Raw genomic sequence first — 18,273 nt, 5'->3', positions numbered from 1 at the left:
GAGAAGACAAACTGAGTCATTCATTCTGAGCTCAGTGTTACATATGAATTTACAGAGCGATCCTTTTCATTAGTATTCGGTGGGAGTGGCAGGTGGCCAGCACAGCTGAAAATCAGACTCCTAGTTTCAACAAGAGCACACAGAAGTGAAGGCACCCAAAATTAGTGGATGGTTTGAAAATTTTGGCCTTAATTTTATGTTTAAAGAAAAGCTTAGATTAACCTTAATGTCCCAGAAATCTGACAGTGGGAATCTGCAGTTTTTACCCAAAGACTGATTTTTATTACAATTTAGTTGTTTACATCAATAATATTTTAACATGCAGTAAAAATATTTTGTTTCTTTCCTGGCACAAACTTTTGCACTAGCTTTCTGTGCAAAATTAAACATATATATTCATTTCCACAGGAAATTGTTTCTCAGGTTCCACTATTGAGGCATATTATTACTGTGGATGGCAAACCAACAACATGGTCAGAATTCCCAAAGGGTATCATTGTTCACACTATGGCTTCTGTGCAAGCAATGGGGGCCAAGGCAGATAATGGTATGTACTTTTAAAATATTTCAGTTGGAGAAACTATAGTCCAACTTCCAGGAGAGGAAGATTATAGCCCTTTACTACTGAAAATCTTGTTAAATAATTTATGTATAAATTATATATCTAACAAATTGCTTTTTGATGCAACTTGTTATTGAAAAGTTTTAATTTGAAAAACACAGAAATATACAAATTTTCACATTTTATGTATGTATGTATGTATGTATGTATGTATGTTTAACCACATGGCTTTTTTTTGACATATTGGGTATTTCAAAAAAGCAGGGTGGAAAGACTTGCATTAAAGCTGTTTTTCCCTGTCCTTAAATTTCATGTAAATTGAACAATACTTTGTAGTATGGTCATTTTTCCAACATTGATGAAGAATCATGCATTAATTTGTAGCATTCAAGGTATTTTGAGACCATACAGTGTAAATATAGTCTATTCTATTTACCCTTTGGTATATTACTAAATTTGGACATAAATGCACACTAGGAGTAACATGTAAAATCTATTTTAAATCTAGAGCTATTACAACTTTGTTTAAATTATTTTTACTGTATTTTAGAACACGGGTGGGCAAACTTTTTGGCCCGAGGGCCATGTTGGGATTGCAAAACTGTATGGAGGGCTGGGTAGGGAAGGCTGTGCCTCCCCAAACAGCCTGGCCCCCACCCCCTATACGCCCTAACCCCTCACAACCCCTGACCTATCCAACCCCCCCTCGCTCCTTGTCCCCTAACCGTCCCCTCTTGGGAACCCCACCCCTAATGCCCCCCCGGGACCCTACCCCATATCCAACCCTCCTGTTTGCTGTCCCCTGACTGCCCCGATCCCTATCCACACCCCCACCCCCTGACAGGCCCCCCAGGACTCCCACACTTATCCAACCCCCCGTTCTCCATCCCCTGGCCTCCACCCCCTCTCAGAACCTCCGCTCCATCCAACTGCCCCCTGCTGCCTGTCCCCTGACTGCCCCCTGGGATTCCTTGTCCATTATCCAGCCCCCTGGCCCTGGCCCCCTTACCATGCTGCTCAGAGCAGCATGTCTAGCAGCCGTGCCACCTGGCTGGCGCTAGACACGCTGCTGCGCTGCCCTGCAGGAGCACACAGCTCCACTGCCCAGAGCGCTGCCTGTGTGGCTGCAGGGGAGGGGAGACAGCAGGGGAGGAGCTGGGAGCTAGCCTCCAAGGCCAGGAGCTCAAGGGCCAGGCAGGATGGTTCTGCAGGCTGTAGTTTGCCCACCTCTGTTTTAGAAGGTATCAAAATATATTGTGCCAATTTTTTGAATTCTAATTTTAATTTCTTTAACACCTTCAGAAATCTGAATTTCCCTGACATTAAATGTTTTAATACATCTCACTAAGTAGCAGAAAATTCTCACTTTTAGTGCTAAAAGGTTGGTTAATCTGATTTCTTCAGATGTCATGCATTGAGTTCCTCTGAATCCCTCCCCACCCCATTCTGAGTGTTGTGTGAGGTTTTTTATTTGTGTTACAGAATCCTTTTAATCATTAGGTCATGTGAATGTTAGATGGAACTATGTTTTAGGAGGAGGGGTGTGTGATTAGTACATCTGCTGTTGATTATGTGGGAATAATATTTTGGGCAGTTTTGTTCCCAATATTACAAGTGCTTAATTTCTCCATTTAAGGAGAGATTGTGTTCCTTTTTGATTAGCTAGCTCTATGTGCTATTAAAATTTTAAGCCCTCTACCAGCAGAACTTAATATAGCTATACTTCATATTGAATCAGTTGAATATTGTTGTTCAAAGTACAGTAGAACCTAAGAGTTACAAACACCTTGGGAATACTCTGAAATGTTTGTAATGTTATGGTTATTCTTTCAAAAGTTTACAACTGAACATTGACTTAATACGGCTTTGAAACTTTACTCTGCAGAAGAAAAATGCTGCTTTTAACCATCTTAATTTAAATGAAACAAATACAGAAACAGTTTCCTTACCTTGTCAAATCTTTAACTTTCCCTTTATTTTTTTTAGTAGTTTACAGTTAACACAATACTGTACAATATTTGCTTTTTTTATTTTGTCTCTGCTGCTGCCTGATTGTGTACTTCTGGTCAGTGAGGGCTGTGGTTGACTGGTCAGTTTGTAACTTTGGTGTTCATAACTCTGTGGTTCTACTTTACTAAATAAAAGGCCTTATGTTTTACCTTGCTTTATTCTGTTTAATATTGCATACAAAAAACTCCATTAAAAGAATGATAACGTTGCAAAGTAAAGCTTTCAGATGTTGGAACCCTAATTATGGCATTTTCTTTGTGCAACCTTAATTCAACCCCTTTGGTCGTATGCATTATGATATGCTCTTTAATTACATGAACACCTTCTTTTTTCCATTGGACCCTGTTTTATTTATTGCCCATGATGGACAATATTCACTGATTGGGTAGTTATGCAATACTTCTTTTTATCCTCCTCAGTGCTCTCTTCCATATTTACTGCACACAATGCAAATCTTTCTCTGAATAGAGAATTATAATTTTCCTCATGGGCTTTTCTGTAGTACTCATCACTGTAATAATATTTGAGCATTTAAAAACATAAATGGCCTCTTCTTAACAACACTACCGTGTGGTTTGTGGTAGTATTATCCCCATTTTACAAACAAGTCACTGAGGTTTTGTAGAGATTAAGACCACGATTGTCAAAAGTACATGCTAATTTTGGGTGTCTAACTGGAGATGCTTACGGCCTGATTTTGGTTTTTTAGAGTGCTTAGCGTTTGTATAGCAGTTCATATGTTCAGTGCACAGCCTTGCATAGATTACAGTTGCAGTTTTGAGTGTTCAGTTCTCTTGCAAATCTGAACCTGTGTGTTCCAAGTGGAGCATCCATAAAATAAGGAACACACAGTGGGCACTTGTGAAAAGTTTTGGTTTAAGGTCCAGATTTTTAAAGGTATGTAGGTATTGCTATGCTCAGCATTGCAACACTTAAACAGATTTAGGAATCTAAATCTCATTTTCAAACCAGATTTAGGCACTAAGAAACCAAAATCCCAGTATCCGAGGGGTAGCCGTGTTAGTCTGGATCTGTAAAAAGCAACAAAGAGTCCTGTGGCACCTTATAGACTGACAGATGTATTGGAGCATAAGCTTTCGTGGGTGAATACCTACGAAAGCTTATGCTCCAATACGTCTGTTAGTCTATAAGGTGCCACAGGACACTTTGTTGCTTTTTACAAAATCCCAGTGACAGTTTTAGTCCCTTTTGAAAATGACCTTTAAGCTCCTTAATCAGTCAGGCATTGCAATGGTGACACCTAAATATCTTTAAAAATCTGGTCTAAGTGACTTGCTAAATACATAGGAATGTGTGACAGTCAGGAATAGTATTCAGTTCTCCAAGGAGCCGTTCAGCTGCCTGAATCACAAGAATATCTCTTTTCTCTCTGCAGTCCCTTGCATTGTTCACTATGCACCTTGCAGCCTCTCGAGCAGATAAGTCAGGGTCCTGCAGAGGGCTGTCTCATTTACTACAGAACCCTGATTTATTCCCTGAGCAACATCCATCGTGGGCACTGAATAAGACACAAGTCCTGTAGAAAAAATATTGTGTAATTAGGCAATTAAAGAGTGTGTCATAATGCATACATGCAAGGGGGCTGAGATATGGCTGCATCGGCAACCTTAATACTGCTATTTCCTAACTTTTGAGTGTTTGACTTTGCAATCTTAGCATTATTTAAATGCAGTGTTTATTTTTTTTAATGTAATTTCTTAGGTTTAAAAAAAACTCAAAAACCCCCCACAGAAATTCTGTCATGTGGGGACAATATTGACCCTCCATATGGGTCATCAACAGGGTTGGTGCCTTTTGATCTACAGTACAGACCTCTACCCATTCAGCTAATGGATTAATGAAAGTGTGGAGTAATCCCTAGAGAGTGATGAGAGACATGCTTTGCCAATGTGTTTTGTAGCCATTTGCTATGCCTCAGAAGAATATATTGACTCTGAAATCTTGGATTCTATTCCAGGTTCTGGAAGGGAGTGATAGCTATTGATTATAGGCCCTTCTTTCCCTAGCTACTCAGCCTCTGTTTTTCCCTTTGCTCACCCAACAGATATTTCTGTCAGACCTGCTCCTAACCAGGGCCGGTGCAAGGATTTTTTGTGCCCTAGGCGAAACTTCCACCTTGCGTCCTCCCCCGCCCTGAGGTGCCCCTCTTGCGGCAGCTGCCCATCCTCCACCCTCTTCCCTGAGGCACCCCCCCCCGCCCCAGCTCACCCCTGCTCCACGCAAGAGCATTAGCACCCCGAACATGCTGTCACTGCTTCTCTTCTCCCACCTCCCAGGCTTGTGGCGCCAATCAACTTAGGCACCGCAAGCCTGGGAGGTGGCAGAAGTGAAGGAGCCACGGCATGCTTGGGGAGGAGGTGGGGCAGGGGTGAGCTGGGGCTGCAAGTTCCCTTGTGTGCCGCCCCAATCAACTTAGGCACCGCAAGCCTGGGAGGTGGCAGAAGTGAAGGAGCCACAGCATGCTTGGGGAGGAGGTGGGGCAGGGGTGAGCTGGGGCTGCAAGTTCCCTTGTGTGCCGCCCCCCGCAACCCTTACTTGCTGCAGGCATCCCTCCCTGCACTCCTCTGCCTCAGCTCCCTCCGCCTACATGCCAGCGGTGACCAGGGCGGCCGAAGATCCAGCCGCAGTGGTCGCTGCCGAAGAAAATGGCGCCCCCACAAATCCTAGGCGGTCGCCTAAATGGTTGCACCGGCCCTGCTCCTAACCACTCTTCATTCCAGTCAGGCAGTTTTCTCTTTTGCTTGTATGTCAGCAGTAGGAGCATTGAGACATGTATCCCTGCTTTGTCCCTGTGCCTAACACCACAGTGGCCCTGGCTGCCAGGATGAGCAGTTACACGTATAGCCCTGTTCTGCATAGATGGGATCTTCTGAGATGTTAGTTGCCAGATTCTAACAGTAGCTTAGAAATGGCACAAGTTTTTTCATGGTGGCAGAAAAAGATACACCTCTGACGCCAGGGAGATTGCTCACCCATATTTCAGACTCCTGCTCCAAGATATATAGGCACTGAGCTGCTCTACGAAATGGTTGTAAGACTTTTTTTTTTTTAACATGCGCAGAACAGTGTATTTTCCATCATCTCATTCTTAGAAAGAGCTGAACCATTTTTTTTCATAAACATTAAAAATATAGTCAACCGCCATTAGACACCTGGCATGGAACATTTGGTAAAGTTATAAGCAACTGAAAATAGGGTCTTATAATGGAAAGTGACTTACTGTTACCAGCTCTGCCTATTAAACAGAACTCCGGACAGTATGCAAGGGCAGAAGAATAAACAAAAGGTGAATTAGTCTGCCCAATACTAGTAAACTTACAAATATAGCAAATACAATTTTATATACAAATAGGGCCCTAATTCTGCAAACACTTATGCATATGTTTAACTTAATGCATTGAAGTCAACAGACTACTCAAGCAAAAAGTTAATTACAGGAAAGAAATTGCAGGATTAGGGCCTAAATTCCTACGGTTCAGTGTGGATTACTTATTTCAAATGAATTACACCATCTTCATAGAAGTTATAGTAGGTGAACAGAACATGGTTTTGAGAACTGACATTGTCTCAATTGTGGCTTTTCTGAGCCCTGTGTATGGGGCAGTGTGTTGCTATGCCCCAGGAGCACACAGAAGCAGACTGATTCAGTCACACTCCTGGTTCCTCACCCTGCCCTGGTGGGGATGTAGCCTTCCTTATATCTGATGCAGCAGACATCTCCTCCAGGCCAGTACAGCCGTGCTGTCCAGCACATTGAGGGTGGGAACAAAAACTTTGTTCGTTCCCCATTCTTTCTACCCACTTCCATCCAGGTGTGTAGTTGAGATGTAGTAAACTCGCAAAATCTGATTTTTACCCTACTGTAGCTACACAGTATTCATAGATGATGCAGAGAAGTTAGGGGGCACTTAAAATTTTCTTTCTCCCTGTGAAGGTGTTTGGGATTGACCACAGTTTGTCCCACTGAATGTAAATTGTCACAAAGTAGTAATGTCTAGTTCCTTATCAGAATAATCACTATAATATGTTTTAGTATTTAAGATATTAAATTTTATATGCTTTCTATACATTGTGCATAATTTTTTTAAATAAAAATTACAGTAAGCAAACAGCAGGCCAGGCCTGTACCCTCAGATATTGCAGTAATCATGTATACAAGTGGATCAACAGGACTTCCAAAAGGAGTCATGATTTCTCATTGCAACCTTATTGCTGGTGTAACTGGGATGGCTGAAAGAATTCCTCATTTGGGGTATGTACCAATAGAAATTTTAATTAAAAATGGCTTGTAATTGCATGCAATCATAGATTAATTGTTGTGTAACTAGGTATTCTATATAAAGTGTTATACTGCACTCATTACTACCATAGTGTCTTGAGCATTTTCCAGTAGTGCATTATTATTCTGACTAACATCTGTTTTAGGTATTTTTTATAAAGTGTTATACTGCACTCATTACTACCATAGTATCTTGAGCATTTTCCAGTAGTGCATTATTATTCTGACTAACATCTGTCATGTTGGTTTTTTTCACATACTTGTGTTAGGGATGGCAAGGTCAAAGAATTGGGACTTGCACTTGGAATAGAAAGTGGTGAGGTTTGTGGTGGTCTTTAGTTCCATTGGGAGTTCATTCCACAGTCTTGGACTGACCCCCAAGTAAGTTTTAGGTCCCACATGGATGATCTTTCCCCTTAATATGGAGAGTTCCATTGTATCAGCAGCGAAGTTGTTCACCACAAGCATGCATACAACTATTTTCTCCAAGTTTTTCAAAGTGCTGTTGATTATTTGTCCATTTACTATGTGGTAAATCTTAACTTTAAGTTAAGAGAATGACATCTCACTGAAATGTAAGTTAAAGCATTTACTGGGAATATTCTGAATAGAGGTACTTATTTTTATTTATTTATTTTTTAAAAAAAATCCAAATGACTAGCAAAAATCTAAATAGCAAGCCAGGGCAGGAGAGGCATATGAGGGTCAGAGTTGTAGCATGGAATGCTGCAGAGATTCTGGGAAGCACTACGGCACAAAGGGCAGTCTGTGGAAGCTGATGTAAGTTAGTCCCTTAGAGCTATCTAAATTATGTTTCGGATTGTTGAAGCCCTGAGCACCCCAGAATCAGGAGAGCACAAAGGCAGGGTAAAGCCACCTTCTCCTCTTTTCCCTTCTAGCTGTAAATTCTATGTTGCACCTCTAGTTGGTATAGCATAGACTCTTCCCTCTGGAGAAGTCTTTGTGGTCTTAATTGTAAGTGATCACTTTTTGAATCTTTTGTTCCCTGATAAGTAAATAACATTCTTTCCTCAGTGCCCCTAAAATTAAAGTGAACATTTCACAACTTTTGAAACCACACATATATGGTCAAGAATACTGAGATTGGGTCTCAGGCACACACACATTCTTCAACCTTTTCTGGTTCTTTGGAGGCTGTAAGTACAGTATGGCTTTAAATGATTGTCCTGAAGACACTAAAAAGTCTAGTATTAATGTATCTTTTTAAAACCTTTCAGGGAAAAAGACATTTATATTGGATATTTGCCTCTTGCTCATGTTCTGGAATTATGTGCTGAACTTGTTTGTCTATCTCATGGATGCCGTATTGGCTACTCATCACCCCAGACGTTAGCTGATCAGGTACATAAGTTTTGTATATGTCATACCATAACAATAAAAGATCAACTTTTGATGGATATCTTAATAGCTGTTTAAAAATTTTTAATAGGAAAGCAGTAAGAAAATCATTGTATACCAAAATATAAATAGGTATATTTTTTGTTACATATCAATACATTAGACTAGTTTCTAAGTAATTTTTAAGGTGAAGGATCTATAAACTGACATCACTGATTTTCTAATTAAATAAACTGTAACCTATCTCTTTACATATTAAAACCTTGCACAAATCCTCCATTTAACTTTATTTCCCTCCCTATTTAGTCCTCTAAAATAAAGAAAGGAAGCAAAGGAGATGTTACTATCCTTAGACCTACGCTAATGGCATCTGTACCGGTAAGTTTAATGCTTTCTTTTAAAGATATTTCATCATTCACGACAGAGGAATAATATCTTGATAGTTACTGTAAATTACAAGGATCAGAAGACCTTTAGCGTTGATAGTTTACAGAATGTACTCTGTATTAAAAAAAATTATATATATATTTACATGTGAACATTCTTACATGCTGGATGACTAAAACTATTTGAAAATGTGAAACCAGCTGCAGAAATTACACATCTTGGCATTTCAACTTTTATCACACTGTTGCTAATAGTAGGTAGTATAAATATGATTTAAGTAAAATTAGCTAAATATGATCTGTAGAAGATATTTTATTCTATTTGTCATCAGTGTACTATACTATTGTCTCCTATTAAGAAATGTTTCTTATAGAGCAGTGAGTCTGCCAGCATCATGTAAAAAGAATGTGGAAAATTGGCTTTGGCATAAACGTTCATTCATTTGTTGGTTTAAAGGGAAGAAATGTACAAGCTAGTTAGGCCTTTTGTGGGCAAAGAATGTAGTGGGTATGCTTTGCACCTTGAGGTATATTACTTACGAAACATTTGAAAGGTGGTATTTAGCAGTAATTAGGTTTTATAGGAAAGGGATCTGGGGAGTCCACATCCTTGGATAAACAGAAGAAGTAAACTCCATAGCATTTAAGAACACTGAGAGTTAACAAACATGCCAGCTTGCACACCATAGCCAGTGCAGCATAAGATGCTGGTTAGGAGATGTCTAGACCCCCAGCTATGTAGCACTTATGCTGCAGGCAGCAGGTAAATTAGGATTGCACATGCACCTGCTCAGACTGGGAGTTCATTTTACTGCTGCTCTTTCACCTTGGTCCATCCTAGAGATTCTGTCCCAATTACAGGTATCCTGTAGAAGTGGGAGCAATATGCAAGGATTTGTGCCTTGAAATGTACTAGCATTTCTATGTCTCATGTGTAACTTTTAGTGCACTAAATTTAGTATTGCTATTAACTTGCTTATCTGTATTTAATCCTTTAATGTAACTAGGAGATCATGGATCGGATCTACAAAAATGTCATGAATAAAGTGAATGAAATGTCCAGTTTCCAAAGGAATCTGTTTATATTGGCCTACAATTACAAAATGGAACAGATTTCAAAAGGCTATACTACGCCACTTTGTGACAGGTAGATTTTCAATTCTATTTTTATTGGGATCTTTTTAAACATTGCTATACGTGCAATATCTGGTCTTCAGTGAAGTCATACTTTTGTTTAGTTTTAAAGCTTTTACTGTGTGATTGGGGCACAAGTAAGTCCATTGACTTGCCTAAAGTCACATGATGAGTCAGTAGTTCAGATGAGATTACTTCAGCATTTATTAATATAAATATAATATACATGTAAAGTTAATTATTTTTCTTTCAGTAATTTGCAAGCTTAGATATATTTTCCTATTCAAGGTATTGTGTTGCTCCTTTTAGCTTTTAATCAGGGGTTTTATACATACCTGGAGAGAAGAATCTATTTCTGTAAACTAGCAAGATTTATCATATTTCATTTTTAACGTAATGTGAACCTTATCATAAAACTGGTCTGTAAGTGTAACCCACACACCTGGCTGTGGTGTTCTGTCCTATCTAGTGGCACCGAGACCACCTAGAGAGAGAGAAATCGAGTCTTCTCTATAGCCTTAGCCAACAGCCAGTTGGCTTTTAGCCCATATGGTAGAGACTCGTGCACTAAGCTCCAGAAGTCCCTGGTTCGATCCCACCCACTGACAACCGGGGTCTGTCAGCTTTACGTAAGGTCATGGGAAGAAGATCTAAGGGAAAAAAGAGTTGAGGGTGACAGTTTCTCAACGAGACAGTATTATAAGCATAACTGCAAACTATCCCAAAAGTAAGGAAATATACAAAGAACAGTAAGAGGCCCATATGGCTCCATGAGGAGCTCTTTAATAACCTGAAAAGCAAAAAGAAATCCTATAAAAAATAGAAACATATACAAACTCCCAAGGAAACTCAGAAGAATAGCAAAAGCATATAGGAACAAAAGTAGAAAGGCTAAGGCAGAAAATGAGTTACACCTTGCAAGGAACATAAAAGGCAGTAAGAAGTTGTTCTTTAAAAACATTAGGAACAAGAGAAAGATGAGGGAAAGTATAGGTCCTCTATTTAGTGGGGAAAGAGAGCCAATAACTGATGACATCAAGAAAGCTAAGGTGTACAATGCCTATTTTGCTTCAGTTTTCCACTAAAAAATGTTAATGGTGACCAGATACTCAACATTATTAATGTTAACAACAAGGGGGAAGGAATGCAAGTCAGAAAAAGGAAAGAAAAGGTTAAAGAACATTTAGGTAAGTTAGATGTGTTCAGGTTCATAGGACTTGATGAAATTCATTCTAGGGTACCTAAGGAACTAGCTGAAGCAATCTTTGAACTGTTAGCAATTATTTTTGCGAACTCCTGAAGAATGAGAGAGGTCTCAGAAGGGTGGAGAAGAGCAAATACAGTACCTGTCTTTAAAAAGAGGAACAGAAAGGATTTGAGGAATTATAGAACAGGCAGACTAATTTCGATACCTAGAAAGATACTGGAACCAATTATTAAACAATCAGCTTGTAAGCACCTAATAGCCATTATGGATTTGTCAAGAACAGATCATACCAGACCCACCCAATTTCCTACTTTGACAGGGTTCTGGCCTAGTGGATATTGAGGAAGCAGTAGATGTGATATATTGTGATTGGTTTTAATAAGGCTTCTGACACAATCCCACATGACGTTCTCAAAAGCACAGTAAGGAAATGTGGTCTAAATGACTATAAAGTAGGTGCAGAACTGGTTGATAGACCACGCTCAAAGAGTAGTAATAAATGGTTCATCATCAACCTGGGGGGACATATTTAATGGGGTCTTGCAGAAGTCAGTCCTGGATTCAGTACTGTTCAATAATTTCATTAATGACTTAGATAATGGAGTAGAGAGTATGTTTATAAAATGTTCAGATGACACCAAGCTGGAAGGGGTTGCTAGCACTTGGAGGACAGCATTAGAATTCAAAATGGCCTTAGTGGAAAGTATTCAACTTAGGAAAGAAAAATCAAATGTGCAATTACAAAACTGGGAATAATTGGCTAGGTCATAGTACTTCTGAAAAGGATCAGGGGTTATAGTGGTTCACAGATTGAATATGAGTCAATAATGTGATGCAGGTGCAAAAAAAGGCTGTTATCATTCTGGGATGTAGTAACAGAAATGATATAAGAAAGGCCTTAGCTGAAGTACTATGTCCAGTTCTGGGCATTACTCTTTAGGAAAGAGGTGGTTAAATTGGAGAGTCCAGAGGAAATCAACAAAAATGGTAAAAGGTTTAGAAAACTTCACAAACGGGAAAAGGTTTAAAAAATTGGACATGATTAGTCTTGAGAAAAGAAGACTGAGAGGCGACCTGATAACAGTTTTCAGTTATGTTAAGAGCTGTTGTAAAGAGGACTGTGATCAATTGTTCTCTCTGTCCACTGAAGGTAGGACAATGAGTTTAACCTGCAACAAGGGAGACATAGGTTAGATCAGTGTTGGGACACTGCTTGTGAAGGGAAAGCCCCTGGCGGGCCAGGCCAGTTAGTTTACCTGCTCTGTCTGTAGGTTCGGCCGATCATGGCTCCCACTGGCTGCGGTTTGCTGCTCCAGGCCAATGGGAGCTGCTGGAAGTGGTGCAGACCGAATGGCATACTGGCCGCCACTTCCAGCAGCTCCCATTGGCCTGTAGCCGCGATTGGCCGGACCTGCGGACGTGGCAGCTAAACAAACTGGCTCGGCCGACCAGAGGCTTACACAAGCGGCGTTCCAAGTTTGGGAAACACTGGATTAGATATTGGGAAAAACTTTCCAACTCTAAGGGTAGTTAAGTTCTGAAACAGGCTTCCAAGGGAGGTTGTGGAATCCCCATGATTGGATGTTTTAAAAAACATACTGAGAAACACCTGTCAGGCATGGTCTAGGTTTACTGGGTCCTGCCACAGTGCAGGGGGCTGGACTTAATGACTTGTTGAGGTCCCTTCCAGCCCTACATTTCTGTGATAAGTTCTGATGGAATCAGGGCCATAAAGATGCGGGGGGAAAGGTAGTCACTCACAAATGCAGAAAAAAATATAGAGTCACATCAAGGTAATTCAAATCCTCTTGTAAACCTCATTTAAAACGAACATAGAAATATTTACACACTACTGCTAATGTTTTCTGAGCCTTTTACATACACAAGATACATGGATAATTCAGATTTAACTCTGCAAGAGTGCTTAAATCATACAACTTATCTCCAAGCTCAAGTCACTTGTAGGATTTAAATGATTTCAGACCTTGATGAGACTAAAAGATACAGTATAATTAAACAGATTTCTGCAGTTTGTTTTCCTTTTCAATAATGTGGGCAAATAGACATTGGAACTTTGCTGTCTCAGTAAAGAATGTTCAAAAGACTTTTGCATTTTACTCTGCAGGATAAGTCAAAGTAAAACCTGAAAATTTTCTACGTAAACATTGTTTTGAAAAACTTTAAATTTTAAGTGTACTGTTTGTGGATCTAATCCTGCATTTCCTGCACATCTAAAAATCTCTGAAGTTAGTGAAAGTTTTTGATGCCCATGCAAAACAAGATAAGTCCCTTGGTCTTCTATTTTTTAGCAACAAAAACATCCTCTTTTCTTAACTTTGCATTTTTAGCCTTATTTTCCGGAAAGTACGAATGCTGCTAGGTGGTAAAATTCGCACCTTACTATGTGGAGGAGCTCCACTTTCTGCTGCAACTCAGAGATTTATGAACATCTGTTTCTGTTGCCCTGTGGGACAGGGATATGGACTAACTGAGTCAGCTGGGGCTGGAACAATCACTGAAGGTTAGTGTTGGCGTGTCCAAATGGATGCAGTGATCTATGTTTGTATAATCTTCAGCAGAGTATTCATTTGGGTTTATGTCCGCAAATTGGCAAGTGAGTAAATACTGAGAGTAATTTAATTTTAGAAGGCATAATCTGGAGATTTTGTGCTAAAACTTAGGAATATATAAATTGATGTTCTTATTGTAGCAAATAAAGGTGAAAATGGTCTGAACTGAATTTTGGAATTGTTTGTGTATACTAGTTGAACTGAATTTCTTCCAAGAAGCCTGCAGAGTAGGGAGGCCAGCATTATGATGGGAATAATGCACCTCACCAGTGACCTGGAGTCTTTCTTGGATGTGCACAGGCTCCAGAATTTGATTTTCTACTTTTGGATAGAGAACATATAGTAATTAAGTTAAATATTTAAGTCAAATATGTGACTGTACATTGCTGTGAATATTCAGTCACATTTTTTTCAAGATCTACAGTAACTCATCCAGTGTTTCTGAGATTTGAATCAAGCCAATAGTATTGACTTGGATAGGAAAGAAACAGATCTACCTAAAACTTAAAAATATATATTACATACAGTAGATAACTCAGTTGAACCATCAGTATATACTGTACTTGACAATGGGATTCTTGAAATACCTTGAGTTACAGTGAGTGCTGGTTAAAAAAGCCTTAACATATATTCTTGAAGAATATAGAAAGTGTGCACTACGAAGTCTAGTTTTTTCAAAAAAGCTAAAACTTTTAAAATTTGTTACTATGAATGAACTGACATTCATGCTACAGTTGCGTGAAAGGCTTATTTAATAGGTTATGCTGCTTTATGTATAGTATGCATGTACTTAATAAACAGGGCACACACAATGATGTGGTGTAAAGACTTCATTGGCATACTGTTGGAATGTCTACATTGCTCATGAGTGGCAAAGTTGTTTTTGAGTTGTGCTGGTCATTCCAAAAAAGCGTTACATAAAATTTAAGGCCAGAAGGGACTAGCATATCCTCTAGTCTGACCTGTATATTATAGACCATTACATTTTACCCAGTTACCCATATACTGAGGCCCCTGCAGTAAATTGTTCTTTGAGTGATGGTCCCTATGTGTACTCTACTTGATGTGCACATGTGCGACGCGTGCCTGAGACTGGAAGATTCTTGCTAGCAGTATCCATTTGTCCACTCATGTGCCTCTATCCTCCTTATACTCCAAACTGGAGGGAGAAGAGGTGTCATAGACCGACCATCTTGCCAATTCCTTTCTACTGCCTGTGTTCTGAGACTGAACCTCTTCAGTATCTGCAGTGTTAGTTAGCATTCTTCAGAATTTTTAGTTAGTTGTACATAGTTTTAAAACATGTTTTTAGATAGTTTTGAGTCAGTGGCAGTAATTTAGTAGTCTTTAGGGCTTTGCCTCTCTACCCCACTGGAAACCCCCTCTACGGCTGCCTAGTATGTCCAGGATGCCAGGATTCAAGATCTGTATGTCTTGTCTGTGGGCTTTCCCAGCTAGCGACACCCATGACTTGTGTTGTTGCTTCGGAGAAGCTCATATTCCCTGGACTGTTCCCAGACAAACTTGTGAAGTCCGTGCGTACAGGCTTAAAAAGTTACAAAGGGTTCACGTGATGAGGCCCCGGTCTGATTCTGGCCTGTCACCCCCACCACCACTGCTGCCCTTCCCCCACCCAGTACATCAGGCAGCAGCACCAAGAAGTGTCCCTCTGAGCATGGTGGTCTCTGAATTCAAGGATAATCTGAGCAGAGCTAACTATCCTGCCAAGCAGAGACCCGAGGAGGGTAAGAGAGAGAACGTTCTCACAAGAAATGTGAGAAATCTCACTCAAGTTCACCTTCCAAATAGATGACTTTCTCTACAGCACCCTTTAAGTCGGGTGAGATTCTGTGCCCCAGTATAAAAGTGTCAGAAGCACACAAGGAGCATGGAATCAGTTTCAAGTCACTGAGAGGCAAGAGTATCTCTCTCAAAACCATCCTTAGCCAAAGGGGTGGGGCCGTCCTTAGTCCTACACAGATGCTTCCTATGCTGTCAGTACTGATAGTAAGAGAAAAGGAGTTGGTACCACCAGCGCCACAAAGGGACAGAAGCCCGGTTCATTGTCCAGTGTCAGGAGTTAGATACACTGCCCTGGAGGACATTTCTATCTAAACAGATTCAGAATTGCCAGTACTGTTGTATCTTGCCCTGAACATCAGTTCAAAATTCACTGGTACCATCAAACAGGCAAGAAGTAAAAAAGACTTCTAATATTGACAGCACTACACATCAGTATAAAAGTCTTCTTTTCTGTTACCCAGCATCTCCCACAATTCTTGACATCTGGGCTACTCTTGCCTCTCTGCAAGCTATGCAGGCAGATCAGAGTTTTGGAGCTACATGATCTGGTCATGCTCTTTCAGCCGCTGCTTGCTTCCAGGTTCTCTGCCTATGTTGCAGTGTGCGGCCAGCAATTTTTACAGCTCCTGCTTTCACATATACCTAAGGGTTTTTTGGGTAAGATTTGGGGTAGTGGAGAGCAGTTATCTCCCTCCCAGCCCCTGTTTCTTCCCCCTCCCCTCCAGTCCCCCAAACCTCCTGGCCAGTTTTTTAGCCAGGTGTTGGAACTCTTTTTGTCTGCAGCCCCCTTTGTCTTTACAGTAATAGTGGTGGTAATCATATTCAGACTCAGGTCACAAGGAATCCACCTATATTCCTTCTTGGATGACATTAATCAGAGCTCTTATCCCCAACAATAGCCCATAGACATCTCTGACCTTGAATCTCTTTCAGGTGCATAGCTTTATTATCAATATCAAGAAAAGCTTGATTCTGTTCCCCCAAATAACTCACTTGGGAAGGGACATAGATATATTTTTGCTATCGAGGTATCTGTCCTTAAGAGGTTCCAGAAAATTCAAAACCTACTTGTGTTGTTTTGGAACTTCAAAAGGCATGCTATTGCACTGAGCCTTCAACTGCAAGGCCTCCAAGTATTGTGCATAGGGATCACTCCATGGATGCAATCACATATCATGTGCATTCTAGGCTTCGTTTAAAAAATATGCATCCACTCCCTGGAACTCATGAAAGTTTAGCGGGGTTCCAGTGCAGGTGACCAACTCCTTAAAATGGTGGCCAGCACAGAGCAGTGTCAACAGGTTGTTCATGGGAACACCATATAAATTCTAGATGACAACTCTGATTCTGCTCAGATTCCTACACTCCTCAGGACTCCGAGTAAACATAAAAAGGTACATTTTAGCTTCCACACAAACTATGGACTTTATTGGAGCAACCCTAGATTCAATCAGAGCTAAAGCATACCTACCCCAGGACAGATTCCAAGCTATAAAGGACATCATCACTCTGTTTTGACTGAGCCCTCAGACAACAGTTTGAACCTGTCCCAACTTGTGTATGTATATAACACTCTTCGTGAGACTTGGACTTCAATGTCTACAGGCTTGATTATGGACAGTGCCGAACAAACACAGTCCAGACAAACTGATCTTGCTCTCCTCCCCTCACACCCCGAGAGTTCTGTGTTTTCTCTCTCGATGTGAAAAAAGGAAAACTGTACATGGGGCTTCCCTTTCCCTCAGAAGGATTGACTACAGGCCCCTCCCTTACAAATCCCTCCCATCTGTGCAAACATGTTGGACAGGGTACCTGGACCCAACAAAAATCCTAGCTGCACATAAACCTTCTGGAGCTGTGTGCTGTGCACAAAGCCTGCAAGTGATTCCTACTTTTTATTCAGGCCTTGCATGTTCAAGTCCTGTTGGATAACATGACAAGAGTTTACTACACCTCTACTCCAATATAACACAACCCGATATAACATGATTTCGGATATAACGTGGTAAAGCAGCACTCCAGCAGATCAAAGCAAGTTCGATATAACGTGGTTTCCCCTATAACGCAATAAGATTTTTTGGCTCCCGAGGACAGCGTTCTATCGGGGTAGAGGTGTATATCAACAAACAAGGGGGAGCAAAGTTCACCCCTCTTTGCAGAGAAGCAGTCAATCTCTGGAACTCCTGCATTTGCAACCAGATCACCCTCTCAAGTAGTGCACCTTCCTGGAGTGCACAGTGCTTTGGCAGACAGTCAGAGCAGACATTTTCTCCGGAGATCACAAGTGGGAACTACATGGTACAGAGCATCATTTGGCAGTGGGGATTCCCATCTTGGGATCTCGTATCTGTTCAAAGGTAGTTCAGAAAATAAATTCAATATTGATAAATTATTGTGAAATTTTTTTATTTATTGTTGACTTAATCAGCAGATGCACAAGCATCCATTTACAGGTGTAGGCCCTGGTCCTCTAATGTGATTCATGAGGGTGGACTGCCGTGACTACCCAGAGCCATATTTACTTAATTTGAGCTTTTCACCTTGCTCCCCCATTGTAGGACCAAGGTCCTAATCAGTATGCTTGTATGTTAATTGCATGTTTTGAAAGCTGTGTTGTTCAGTTTTGATAAATAAAATTTATTTCTAATGACTACTTGCACATTTTTAATTGAAAATTAATTTATTTTTAATTTTAGTTTGGGACTACACTACAGGGAGAGTAGGGGCACCTTTGGTTTGCTGTGAAATCAAATTAATGAACTGGGAAGAAGGTAAGAAAATTCTTAGGTAATGAGACTCAAATGCATGTAAGAACCTTATGTCAGTATTTATTTATTTGGCTGCACTATGCCCAATCCTCCACCATGTAAGTTAAAGCTGTTCCCTGGGTGGCACAGGATCAGTGAGCTGCAGCCAAGCTCCCTTAAAGAGCTTGCTCAAGC

General features: G+C 40.4%; 1 protein-coding gene across 3 annotated transcripts in view; it reads left to right on the top strand.

Moving 5' to 3' along the window:
• ACSL3 (acyl-CoA synthetase long chain family member 3) overlaps positions 1–18,273 on the top strand; it is a 113,198-nt gene that overhangs the window by 77,325 nt on the left and 17,600 nt on the right. For all 3 annotated transcript variants that reach the window (XR_004374847.2, XM_032789104.2, XM_032789105.2), the window contains exons 6-12: positions 409–547; positions 6,695–6,845; positions 8,111–8,234; positions 8,538–8,609; positions 9,625–9,764; positions 13,307–13,479; positions 18,028–18,102. Coding sequence is in view for 2 of the 3 variants with exons in the window: in XM_032789104.2 (XP_032644995.1) it covers positions 409–547; positions 6,695–6,845; positions 8,111–8,234; positions 8,538–8,609; positions 9,625–9,764; positions 13,307–13,479; positions 18,028–18,102 (874 nt within the window). In the remaining variant the exon portion in view is untranslated. The remainder of the gene's footprint in view (positions 1–408; positions 548–6,694; positions 6,846–8,110; positions 8,235–8,537; positions 8,610–9,624; positions 9,765–13,306; positions 13,480–18,027; positions 18,103–18,273) is intronic.

Source organism: Chelonoidis abingdonii, chromosome 8, assembly GCF_003597395.2.
Source record: "Chelonoidis abingdonii isolate Lonesome George chromosome 8, CheloAbing_2.0, whole genome shotgun sequence".
NCBI classification, from domain to species: Eukaryota; Metazoa; Chordata; order Testudines; family Testudinidae; genus Chelonoidis; species Chelonoidis abingdonii.
The sequence above is the reverse complement of the archived record's forward strand: the minus strand, read 5'-3'. Positions and strand labels throughout refer to the sequence as shown.